General features: G+C 43.2%; 1 protein-coding gene across 3 annotated transcripts; it reads left to right on the top strand.

Moving 5' to 3' along the window:
- The first annotated feature begins 664 nt into the window (after positions 1-664).
- Positions 665-11,892, top strand: arhgef16 (Rho guanine nucleotide exchange factor (GEF) 16). 3 transcript variants are annotated; one of them, XM_031845864.1, is made up of 15 exons: positions 665-966; positions 1,519-2,140; positions 2,663-2,714; positions 3,549-3,718; positions 4,105-4,161; positions 5,906-6,066; positions 7,240-7,392; positions 7,484-7,613; positions 8,097-8,171; positions 8,289-8,381; positions 8,603-8,754; positions 9,614-9,796; positions 10,326-10,396; positions 11,008-11,109; positions 11,282-11,892. In XM_031845864.1, exons 2-15 carry the CDS (start codon positions 1,586-1,588, stop codon positions 11,419-11,421), a joined length of 2,094 nt encoding a protein of 697 aa, XP_031701724.1. In that variant the 5' UTR covers positions 665-966; positions 1,519-1,585; the 3' UTR covers positions 11,422-11,892. The 3 variants fall into 3 exon arrangements, with proteins under 3 accessions (XP_031701724.1, XP_031701723.1, XP_031701725.1); XM_031845863.1 differs by having other exon boundaries at positions 665-816; XM_031845865.1 differs by lacking the exon at positions 665-966 and adding an exon at positions 975-1,384.
- The last annotated feature ends 1,605 nt before the right edge of the window (positions 11,893-13,497 follow it).

Consider the following 13,497-nt stretch of genomic DNA (forward strand, 5'->3'; position numbering starts at 1 on the left):
CGAAAATGAATAAACTAACAAAAACGTTCTGCAGATCTATGTTACATGCAGGAGCGTTTCAGACACTTTTGACTTTATTTACTGGTTACTGCTTTAAAAGAACCTGTATGAAACTCAAACCAAATATTTCTGGAATGTGGGGAAGCCTTTGAAATGATTTTAATGTACCATGTATTGTCTACATGCAGCGTAACATAATCAGTGACGAGGCTGTAGTTCCTCCTGTTTGTCACCAGAGGGGGGCAAAGAGCTATTTGTCAACAATCAGGTAAAGGACGACAACAAACATCAGAAAGTCAGGTACAGAGAAATATTGGGAGATAAAAAAAAAAAAAATACATATATATATATATATATATATAATTATACAAAAAAAAACATGTCTTTCTGTATTTGCAAAATAATCAGAATTATGTGGCCAGGTCAAACTCAACTCGGCGTTTTAAAATGCATTTGATTGAAAGCAGTTTTTTTTATTTGGCTAAGTTGATGTGTGAAGTGGTCCCGCGCAACTGAAACACTGAAGTAAAAACACTGTGATAAGTTGCGTCCGTTGCTATCGGCTTTTACCTGCCAGGGTTCCATGATTGATTGACACTCACCTGTAGTGACGTAGGCAACGCGGCTTAATAGGCGCCTGCAGACCGAGGAGGAAGTGAGCGGATGCGGAGAAATCTGTGACCGAGTGGAGCGGAGGAGGATCACGTCTGCTGCTGGAGTTGCACCGATCAGCACCTCTCTTTAGAAACCACCGGACTCACTCGTGATAGGCTCGTTTAATAAGAAGGCTGGTGTTCGTAAGGTCGGCTCGCATAGGTAAGGCAGCTGTTGAACTTAATATTTGTTGAACCGCGTTTCACCTCACTGTTAAGAACCATGGGAATGTGAGGCAGACATTTTTGTTCCCACCCTAATCCCTCTGTTGGGCTGCGAAGTTATTGGAAAATTCAGACTGCGACTTAACAGGTAAAAAAAAAAGCAAATACCGTCCTGATTTATTTCACCGTCGGTGTCATAACAGTGTGTGTTTTAAAAATGCAGTTAAAGCTATTGTTATATCATCTCTGTCATGAAGGGAATTTTAAGACTGTTACTATAATGACATGTTTATAAGACTGCAATACATCGTGCCTGTGTGTCTGCACTTGACATAACAGTCTTTGCACAGGGCAGGTTAGGAGTATTTATCAGAGGAAAAGTGTTTGGTTTTTTTTCATGTAGTTTCTGTAGCGCGCAGATTTGCTGGAGCAGGTCTTTCTGTGTGCTTGTGTGTGGGCAAGTGCAGTGTGGGAGTGAGCGCTGAGTCACGGGTTGAGTCCCTTGATATGAGTTTGAGGACGGACACAACTGGCTGCTTCGTCCGTCCGACCGACAGGCTGAGTGTGTGAGTGGGGAACTGGATCAGGGGTTAATTACCCCTGTTGTTTTTTTCCCCATGTCTCCATCCAATTTGCTAGTTTCTACATGTTCCCTGCCTGTAGTTTGACTTTCTTCTGGCTCTTTGTCCCTCCTCTTCAGACTCGTTCGATGTTGTAGGTGCTGAAGATCTCAGTAGACCAGGCCGAGGTGACGCTGGGAGGACATCATGTCCAACAGCTACAAGGGCGACCAGGCCCCTCTAGTTCTGGAGCGCCACTTCTCCACAGTACTCCATATATCTGAGCCCGGTGATGACCGCTGCCAGCCACAAAGCCCCCCCACGGCCCAATCTGAAACAGCCACACCCCAGGAAGATGAGGTAGACAGGAAGGTTGTACCTCAGCTGGTGGTTTTGAGCACCCAGAGTCCTGCCGCGCAGAAGGTTGGCAAGCACCAGCTCATTCCCAAGAATTTAGCCAGCCGGCCTAAAATCCGCCACCACACCACTGTGGTGACGTTCCCAGTGGGACTGGAGAACGCCAGCAGTGTGACCCGCAGCCGCCACTCAACCCAGGGGCCAGATGTGTCCTGGGAGGATTATGACAGTGATGGAGAAGGCTTCGCTCTGAGGAGGAACCGCAGGAACAAGTCATACAGAGCGGCGGTGACCAGCCTGGACATTGAAGCCATGGCGTCGAGACAAGGGGCCGCAGCCACGCTGAAACCTGTCAGAGAGGACAGAGCAGTCAGTCCTGGTGCAGGTCGCAGCCCTGGACGCAAGGTACAGGGTGGGGGTGGGGTGGGGTGGGGTGGGGGGGCATTTGAGGCATTTATCTCATAGTTGATTTAATAGAATTTGCAGTTGCAGGTGGCAAAAAAAATAGTGTAAAAATATATTTTAATCCACTTATCTGTTGGATATTATGAGTGTTCAGTAATTGAGGTCTGTCAGAAGCAACTGGCTGAATGATCAGACGAACACAGAGCCCTGCTGATACAGTTTTAGCCTCATAGGTCTCAGCCAGCATAGCCAATGGCATCGGCGGTGACTTCTGTCAAATCCTCCTTTAGTCATAGTGATGATGCCGTGTTTCCACAACTGTTTCCTATCTTCCACACCCAAGAGTGTTTTTACCAGAGTACGCTGGAAAAATGCTACATTTGAGGATTGGAAGAAAAAGGCAGTGCTGAAGAGAGAATGAGATGTTAGGAGAAAAAGAATATCTAATTAAAAGCTGAGTATTATTGAGGCACATGCATTCCACAGTGTGAAACTCAGGCTGCACTGCTGTCTCCCCTACAGCGCACCCTGGGGAGAAAGAGGAACCAGAATCATCGTGGGTCCTTCAAAGATGGTATGTTCCCCATGTGTCACTCTGTCCACTTCGCTAAATATGGCTATAGAACTACAAATACATGGGAAATAACATTTGTCTTTTTTAATGAAAATGATAATAATAATAACATATGGATACAATCTGTGACATGGCTTACAAAAGATCTCTTGAGAGGACAGAACAGGAAACCATTCATGCTGAATGCCAGATTGTTACGTCTTGACTATTGATGTCCTGTGCCTTCAGACAATGCCACTTCTCCAAATATGATTTTGAGTCATTTTCCAGGTATAATCATGCAGAATTGAGGAGGTTTTATTGAAGAGTTTTGTTTGTCTGCCTGTTGAGCTGATATCTCACTGGGGCTGCTGCTCAAAAAAAACATAAGACGCAAGAATCGTCTTTCACCGGCACATTTATCTCCGTGAGAATCAAACCTGTGACCTGAATGGTCTCGGGATCATTCCAGTAACGACGCACTGCAGGCAAAAGCCTGCGTTTAAATCTAACTCCCAATTAGCTTCTTTTTTTTACAAAGTGATGCATTCTCACTTCCCACGCTTTAATTCTCAAAGTGACTCGTGTTATTATTTTGACAGACTCCAACTCTGCTTTAGCCTTTCATTTTTCACAAAATACCTGCAATTAACTTCTTTCAATTCATTCGACGGACTTATGGGTGAATAACATCCGAATCCTTCATGTATGAGCCCATTGTGTGAGATAAATATTTCACCCTTTAAATTGTGCTGTTCAGGAATTTGCAAAGCATTTTTCCTGCTTCTATTCCAAAATCATCGCACGCTGAGACTCTGAATTGAAACCTAAGCCGTGTTTGTGGAAAATCCTCAGCTACTCCGCGCCTCTACCAGGAGATCCGTGAGCGAGGGCTGCACTCCACCAACCAGGACGAGCTGCTGGACGACTTTGTGGTGGTGGAGGCTCCCGTGGCGGTGGAGGACCAGGGCATCGTGGTGAAGAGCTACCGGCCGGCACAGCTCACTTGGAGCCAGCTACCACAGGTAAACTTTTTAACTGCACTGACAATCAAAGTAGGTATTGTGTACCAGTGCACTAAAAACATAGATCTATCAGAGAACAGTTTGTCTTCTGATCAAATGTCCTTCTTGCTCCTAAACTTCAGCTGGATTTTTCCTTTTATCTAAAAGGGTGCAATATAAAAGCTTCTTGCATGTTTTTGTTGTTTCATAAACTCCCACACTCCGTGACCCTGTGTAGAAATGCTGGCTATGTTTGCTCTAGATGTTCGAATACCCACCGAGCTTGTTCTGACAGGCTGGAGTTGTTGACAATAAAAAACATTTTTTTACGATTTTCAAAACAAATTATATCTTGAATATACAGCAGAATAAGTTAAACATTGGTTTTATTTTTATTTTGTACAAAGGTGAGGGACACGGGTATCCTGACATTGATCTCACCTCAGGAGAGAAAGAGACAAGAGGTTAGTTTGTGTGTTTGCCTGTGTGTGTGTGTGTGAGTGTGTGCGTGTGTGTGCTGGTATGCATACCAAGTATGCCAACAGTAATGTCCTAGAAGGGATTTAATGTGCTGCAGGAAGCAGGACAGCTCTGATGCAGCTCAACGGCCGAACGTGTTTTCTTCTTTCTATACTCAGTGTTTTGAATTAGTCACAGTCACACAGGGAGAAGAAGAGGCTCGTGTACCAACTGTTCACCAGACCGTAGACTTTAAACACTACAATGCAATGCAATGCAACCATGATTACATGATATTTATTGTTTCTGTGTTTTTTGCCACTGAGTTGGAGGGAAAAACAGCCATAGAGACGGTTAATTGAATAATTAAATTCTCTAGCAGTAATCATAGAAAGCTATAGCTATGGGTCAAGCTCCTAAAACACAGAATCATACATTTCCCAAAATGCAACTCAAAAGTGTCTTTAATTAGACCACCCATGCCTCCTTAATGCCCCCCCTAACACACTTCCAATTCGTAATACAGGCTTTCTGTTAAATAACAGTGTGCCTTAAAAATGTCCTTTACAGTTATATTAATTTTCATCCCACACCTGCCAAATTTGTCTGGCAACAGGTTAAAACTCATTCTCAGAGTTTTTGTTAAAAGGCTTTCGAGGAATCAAAGGACTTCCCTGAACAGAAGTAGACATAACAAGTTGAGGTATAACAACAAATCCAGGTACAGCTCATTACAAAATAACTCCAAGAAAGCATTGAACACAGGCGGTCAGATTTCTCTTTTCACTGGCAGTCCAACAACAGACGTGTTGATACTAAAGGTCCACCCTGTGTGCACTACAGTCCTTAAACAAAGCCGCACCCTGCCAGTGTGATCACACTGATTCCGTGTGCTGAGCTGGTGCTCGTCTCGCTCCTTTGTACCTGATGGGTTTAGTTTCAGTGCTTCAGCAGAATGGCAGCCGTCCATGGCCAATTTAATGCTGCTATTTAGGGACATGAACGCATTTACCGGGTCCACCAGGTGCACTATCGTGTACCACTCTTTTGTGACAATTTCCTGCTGTTGGCGGGAGATTTTCAGGAAGTAGTGATCTTGATTTAGCCTAGCTAGCTAATGCCCTTTGCTCCTGCCTGAGCCACTGCACCTTTACAGGAAGTGAAGGAGTGTGTAAGATCACCTAAGATCCTGACCACAGTCAGCAGAAGTTAATTACGCCCTCCATTTCATAATAATACTGTCATACAGGGAAAAGTACTTCCACACTGCTACAAATTGCTGATATGTTTTGTTGTCTGCTGGTATATGCTTCTGATACCTGTTAGATAATTGGCAAACGATTACCACAACAATTACAATGTGAAGTGTCAGTGGCGTCTAAAACATCACCAGTAAATGTCGGATTTTGGTGTCACTCAGTAACAAATCCACCATTCTCCCTACACGTTTAAAATTGGAACAAAATGGTTTATCATAGAGGACAGCAGAACTACAGATTTCTCCACCAACCGCAGCCTCAATAGACCACAATGCATTGCAGCCACAGCATATGTTTTACTTCGTGTCAGGGACATGTCTGTAGCACTTTCTTGATCTTGAAGAACGTCACTAATGCTTTGCTCCGTTTATCGGTGTAAACTCCTATTTGAGTGCAGAAAGTAGAGGTCATTTCTCTGGGGTTTTTTTCAGGTTGCCAATGCGAGTTCTTCACATTCACACTTATTTGGGCGTGTGTGTTCATTTGACAGGCCATTTTTGAGATCATCACATCAGAACATTCGTACCAGCACAGCCTGGGCATCCTGGTGCGTCACTTCAAGAGTAGCGAAGCTCTGAAGAAAACAATGACAGCCACAGAGTACCATCACCTCTTCTCCAACATCTCTGTCATTCAGGAGGTCAGCAAAAGGTGGGTGCAACATCGTCTTACTTGTGTGTGTGTGTGTGTGTGTGTGTGTGTGTGGGAAAACGAGTGCCAACGAGTGGGAAAACAGGATCTGATGATGTTATCTGTATACTGTCTCTACAGATTTGAAATGGGGCTGCACATTGAGTGTTTTTTGTCATACGGTTAACGTTGTATTCCCAATGAGATGGGGTTTGAAGCAGAAAATGGGTTGTTTTAAAGTTTCAGGTGGAGTATTTATGTCTTTTGTATCCCGTAGGCCCCATCAACATGTTAAAACACGCCAGCCAAACTGGTTCTACTGCTCTGAGTGTTATTCCCGGGCTTTAAGATGATAATGTGCATGAGAGCAGCCCGTATTGCTTTGTGCATTGCTGGCGACATACATTTGAATGAAAATGGATAGAGAGAGAGAGTTTTAGATCCTGTTGTTCTTTGTTTCCAAGTAAAACAGGATGTATGAAACTAGAAGGCAGAGGGTTTCTCAGGAGCTCCTGTATGACCTGACTTACAGTATCTGTGTGTGAATGTTTGCTTCCTGGGCTGGGCTGTTTTACCAGGTGTCATTTTACAGCTTTTTGTCAAAAAGGCACTTCGCAAGGGCAGGGCTGAATGTCATTTATGATGTTGTAATATCCAATAATGGAAGGCCTTTACAATGCTTTGGCAAAAGGGTTCCCCTGGATCTTATAGTAGAAAGTTACATTTTGCATAGGTTTAGTATTTTATTGTATTGGCAGCTTGAAATGATCAGTCTGTGTGCTTTCAGGATTTTCAGAGTCCATTGAGTTAAATGAAGACGGACGCCTTTTGTTGTCAAAATGACTCAAATAACTTCCTCCAGTGACACAATTGTTACAGAATGAAACTTAACATTACAACAAACTTTACTTTGTTTAACAGGGAATACACCATGTGATAGACTCTAATACAACATATATATTTTTAAGTTGAACAACTTTCTTTCGACGAAGCCAGATAGAACCCCAGGTACCAGTGTGTTGATAAGTGTCATCATCACATACGAACAACCTGAGATTCAAAACCGAGAAGTTACCACATTCAGCCTGAACTCACCGGCACAGCTGTGTGTCCTGCTCAGGTAAACAGTCTGTGGGAGGAGAAACACAGTCCTTTCACTTCTTTACCAACCTCCCCCTCTCGCTTCATTTTCAGGTTTTTCGAGGACCTTGAACGGCGTCACTATGACAACCCAGTGATCCGGGACATTAGCGATATTGTTCAGAACCACGCAGCCCACCACTTTGAGCCCTACATCGTCTACTGCTCCAATGAGACATTTCAGCAGAGGACGCTGCAGAAGCTGCTGTGAGTAGCAGAACAAACTGTAACAATCCGAGTTTCTGCAGCGACACGGCAGGATGAGCTGAACTTTCCGCCTTTTCTTTCCGTCTATCAGGACCAGTAACACTGCGTTCAAAGAGGCCCTGAAGCAGATCGAGGGGAGCAGTGACTGTGGAGGCCTGCCCATGATCTCTTTCCTGATCCTTCCCATGCAGAGAGTCACCAGACTCCCACTGCTGCTGGATGTCAGTATAACCTTTTCTTTCTTACATAAACCACTTATTGTGAGGCGCATAGCTGCTGAAAATAGGACGCTGAGGGCCACTTATCTGTTTTTCTTTCGTTTGTGTCATTTCAGATATGCATTCACCACATTATTTCCAAGTTTATCAATTTTGTCAGCCTTCAAAAAACAATTTAAATTTTGTTAATTATTTAAGCTCGTAAAGCTGCGCACCTATTAAGATCAAAGGGCACTAACACATATTTATGTATCATAGAGACACATTTATGGGGGGGTGAAATGAGAAGAATTTACAAAATTTGAAAAATAAGTCAACCAATGAATAAAAACCATATGTGTGCATATATGTGCATGTACACCTTATGATTTAGAAACTCCAGATTCCGCTTCTTGGCATGTATAGTGGTGCAGAAGGTTGTTTTGCGTCTAGAAGTAAATAACTGGTACTAACTAAGTTTCGTACCTTTTTGTTCTCGCCTCACAGACCATCTGCCAGAAAACTCCAGATAAGACAGCGGAGTACTTTGCTGCTGTTTGGTCACTGCACGCCATCAGCAAGGTAGAGAGACGTTCAGAGAGCACTCTTTATCTCGCATTTGAGAGCGCACTATGAAGTCGATGTGTTTTTAAAGTTGCGATTATCATTATGTCATTGTTTTGATTGTTAATTCAACAGTTGGTCTCTAGCTGCAATGATGGTGCTCAGCGGATGGAGAGGACGGAGCAGATGTACACCATCCAGAAACAGATGGATTTTGGTAAAATCAAGGTAAGTTGTGGTTTGTGCTCAAACACCGTCAAGGAAAGTGAAAATAGAGTTCACAGGGTTTGACTTATTAGGTCTCATGATGGCCGTGGATGTAGATAGAAAAAGCAAGGAACATGTAATTGAACCTGGATAAGGCTTCGGACTCATTCCTGTCATGTCGTCATGATGCAGATTCAGTTAACTAACCTGAACCGATGGTGATAACTCTTGTGTCCTCGCAGCCATTTCCTCTGGTGTCGTCATCGCGGTGGCTGAAGAAGCGCGGTGAGCTGGCCTTCAGCACCGAAGAGCTCAGCATCTGGAGGGCTTTCAGCAGCAGGAGCTACTACCTGTTTGTCTTCAACGACGTACTGATCGTCACCAAGAAGAAGAGGTCAGTGGGGCTGAAACACACCGTTTGTTTTGAATATTATGCACTTCAATTCTAAAATAGTATTTTTCTGGGGGGATTCTTGTATGAATTTGAATTCATACAAGTATCTGCAAATATTCTCCAGTATGTCAACATAATCCCAATAGTTAAGATGATGAGGAGTAGTTTGTCGTGAGAAACAAAGTCACCACAGCATGAAGCTAATAGTTGTATTAATATATTGTATATTTGTACTTTCACCGATCAAATCGCTCCCACTTTAGATAAAAGAACCTAGTAGTGCATCTGCTAAAATGGGGGCAGCTAGAGAAGACAAACTTGAGAAACACAACCAGGTTTTGAAGCATTTCAGGAGCTTTGTGTGTGTTTCTCTGGGACTTTGGGTCCAACTGCGGGCAGGCAGGAAACATGAGAAACTGAGTGAAATGACAAGAGGAAGGGGACGGAGAAAGGAAAGAGCATGGATCTGGTGCTTGCATATTTGAGATTCTTCAATCTTGCATTCAGCATGGCAGCTCGACAGACTACAGCTCTCTGTTTTGAGTTAGGGAGAAACCAAACAATGTCAACACAGAGGAAGGAGCTGCCCACAACACTGGAGTCATTTTCAGGGTTGTTAAGTTGACACTGCGACCCAGTCATTAGGTGATAATATCTAGGAAATGGTATCAGCAGATGGTCAAGCAACGTGGTTTGAATGTGTTCGTTGTACACCCATGCACAAAAATAAAATAGTGACTAGGTTTAGCTACACTATAATGTGTGAAAATGAAAATATTTCTGTTAACGTTCCTGCACAATTTGATCAAAGTTATCTTTTAAATAGACATTTGAGTAAAAAAACGGTTTGTTTATCCAGTGAGGAGAGCTTTGTGGTGATGGACTACGCCACTCTGGAGAATGTGGAGGTGGAGGTCGTGGAGGATGCAGAAGGACGAGTGTCTTCGCCTGGCAAGAACAGCTACTATCTTTCCTTCAAGCTGCAGATGAGCAAGAACAGTGAGGGCAAAGCGGAGCACATCTGCCTGGTGGCCGAGTCCAGGTAACCATGCTCTCACCTCCCTTCAGCCATGAACTGTACATAACTGTACATTCCTCAAGTGGGAATTTGAAAAACACAAGGTTTAAGTATTATGAGTATATAAAGGTGCTTTTCACATTGCATTTCCTGTGACTTCTTCACAATAAAAGCATCTTGCCAGTTCACCAGTGGAAAGCTTTTATTGTGAATTAGCTCTAATAAGACTGAAGGTGACCAGTACACAGTAATATAAGGCTAATGTATGAAGTACAAACAAGAACATGAGATAAATTAAACCAGAAACCACAGAGATTCAGTTCGAAGCTACAAAAATACTGAGAGCTGAACACAGAGACCTCTTGGAAAAAACTGACTGCAAACCAAATGTGATTTTTTTGTTTCTGGCTCCCTCTACTGACAGAAGTTTTAATATTCCCGTGCATTGAGTCCATTCGTAAGAAACAGACTTCTTGTGTCAATACATGTTCAAAATGCAACACTAGCTCTGGAGTCGTATTTAACTGTGTTCTTCTTTGTCTCTGTTGCCAAGGGATGACCGGGCACGCTGGATAGTTGCTCTTACTGAACACAAGCAGGATGGAGTCTTTACTTGTCGAGATGGTAAGTCAGCATGCTTTATTTACCAAGGGAGTCATTCTTTGAAATACACTTTGAGTTCTGAGCTTGATCGGTTTTCAGTGAGGGCATGTCATTGTTAAAAGTGGTAAATGTTCTCTTGCCTTTCATTTGTAAATTATTCATTTGTTATGGAAGGCAGTGTGCTGCACAGAAAACAGATGGTTCATTTTCATTTTTCATTTCTAATGAGTCTGCAGCTATTTTAAATGCAATCTTATTTACATACATACCAGAGCTGAATAGGCTCTCCCTTCTATTCCAGATCTTTCAACTATTACTTAACATTTTCTTGATCTATGTGAAGCCTGACTTTGGGTTTACGATGAACTAAATACATATAAAGAACATAAGCACACAAGCAGCACCAACACTTTCTGTTTGTGTAGCAGCAATTGTTTTAAGTGACATTGATGTTATCAAAGGGTGTGCCTTTCCAGGCCAATTGACACATTCCAGGAACTAAAAAGATGTGCTCTAGATATTCATCAGTGTGGGACAGGTTGTGTTTTTACAGAAAAGACAACCGGTTTGTTGACAGTCAGTTAAAAGTGTTGGTTTCATGAATCACATTGCATTATGGGAATGTTTTTAAGGTCTTCCACAGTGTGAGGCCACCAAAGCCTACATGCCGAAAGAGCCAGATGAGTTGGGGCTGCAACAGGCTGAGCTTGTCATCGTGCTGCAGAAAGAGGAAGGTGTGTGTGTGTGTGTACTTAGCTTCATCTATCTGTAATACATCACATCCAAGCTTCATCTATCTGTAATACATCACATCCAGACCCTCATGCTCAGTCAGTGAGCCGCCTACCTATACTTCATTTAAAAGCATGCAAGGGTACTTAAAAGCTAACCGTCTGCTCTTCCTAGCATGGAGCTACGGGGAGAGAATGCGAGATGGAGAGAGAGGCTGGTTTCCTGCCACCTGTGCCACAGAGATCACCAACCCAACGGCCATCGAGAACAATGTGCAACGCATGAAGCGGCTGCGCAAAGAGACCAACGTTTGAGCGACTCTCGGAATGTACAGTGGACAAAATAACAAAAACCCCTTCCGGTAAATTGGTGACACTGCATTGCTTGCGTATCATACTGAACACAGTGGTCCAGACGTCCGTCAACAACACACTGATCTAAGTGGTCTAAGGTGTATACAATGTGACCATGAGGTACCTGGGTTGGATCCAGCCAGTGTCCATGGTTTATGTTACTCTCTGTCATTCTGTCCAAACCAATTTTAAAACATCAAGTTATATCTCCATCAAAAATGTTTTATTGCAGAGCTATTGTATATATGTGCTTTTGTCCACTTTCTATATGTGTAGCCAATAAAGAATGGAGATTTGCTATAGCAGGACTTACTGGTCAACAGTGGCAGATAACTCTACTCGTACAGCACTATCCTGGTGCTGTACATGTACAGTGCATCCGGAAAGTATTCACAGCGCTTCACTTTTTCCACATTTTGTTATGTTACAGCCTTATTCCAAAATAGATTAAATTCATTATTTTCCTCAACATTCTATACACAACAACCCATAATGACAAAGTGAAAACTGTTTTTTGCAAATTTTTGCAAATCTATTAAAAATAAAGAACGAAAACATAACATGTACATAAGTATTCACAGCCTTTGCCATGACACTCAAAATTTAGCTCAGGTGCATCCTGTTTCCACTGATCATCCTTGAGATGTTTCTACAACTTGATTGGAGTCCACTTGTGCTAAATTCAGTTGATTGGACATGATTTAGAAAGGCACACACCTGTCTATATAAGGTACCACAGTTGACAGTGCATATCAGAGCATAAACCAAGCCATGAAGTCCAGGGAATTATCTGTCGACCTCCGAGACAGAATTGTATCGAGGCACAGATCTGGCGAAGGGTACAGAAAAATTTCTGCAGCATTGAAAGTCCCAATGAGCACAGTGGCCTCCATCATCCGGAAATGGAAGAAGTTTGGAACCACCAGGACTCTTCCTAGAGTTGGCCGCCCAGCCAGACTGAGCGATCGGGGGAGAAGGGCCTTAGTCAGGGAGGTGACCAGGAACCCGATGGTCACTCTGACAGAGCTCCAGTGTTGTTCTATGAAGAGAGGAGAACCTTCCAGAAGGACAACCATCTCTGCAGCACTCCACAAATCAGGCCTGTTTGGTAGAGTGGCCAGACGGAAGCCACTCCTCAGTAAAAAGCACATGACAGCCCGCCTGGAGTTTGCAAAAAGGCACCTGAAGGACACTCAGACCATGAGAAACAAAATTCTCTGGTCTGATGAAACAAAGATTGAACTCTTTGGCCTGAATGCCAAGCGTCATGTCTGGAGGAAACCAGGCACTGCTCATCACCTGGCCAATACCATCCCTACAGTGAAGCATGGTGGTGGCAGCATCGTGCTGTGGGGATGTTTTTCAGCGGGAGGAACTGGGAGACTAGTCAGGATTGAGGGAAAGATGAATGCAGCAATGTAAAGAGACATCCTCGATGAAAACATGCTCCAGAGCACTCTGGACCTCAGACTGGGGCGACGGTTCATCTTCCAACAGGACAACGACCTGAAGCACACAGCCAACATAACAAAGGAGTGGCTTCGGGACAACTCTGTGAATGTCATTGAGTGGCCCAGCCAGAGCCCTGACTTGAACCCGATTGAACATCTCTGGAGAGATCTGAAAATGGCTGTGCACCGACGCTCCCCATCCAACCTGATGGAACTTGAGAGGTTCTGCAAAGAAGAATGGGAGAAACTACCCAGAAATAGGTGTGCCAAGCTTGTGGAATCATACCCAAGAAGACTTAAGGTTGTAATTGCTGCCAAAGGTGCTTCAACAAAGTATTGAGCAAAGGCTGTGAATACTTATGTACATGTTATGTTTTCGTTCTTTATTTTTAATAGATTTGCAAAAAACAGTTTTCACTTTGTCATTATGGGTTGTTGTGTGTAGAATGTTGAGGAAAATAATGAATTTAATCCATTTTGGAATAAGGCTGCAACATAAGAAAATGTGGAAAAAGTGAAGCGCTGTGAATACTTTGCGGATGCACTGTATTTGGTGAGAATGTAAATTGAAACTTACTTGCTGTAG

Source organism: Anarrhichthys ocellatus, unplaced genomic scaffold, assembly GCF_004355925.1.
Source record: "Anarrhichthys ocellatus isolate YVR2014 unplaced genomic scaffold, GSC_Weel_1.0 scaffold5, whole genome shotgun sequence".
Taxonomy (NCBI): domain Eukaryota; kingdom Metazoa; phylum Chordata; class Actinopteri; order Perciformes; family Anarhichadidae; genus Anarrhichthys; species Anarrhichthys ocellatus.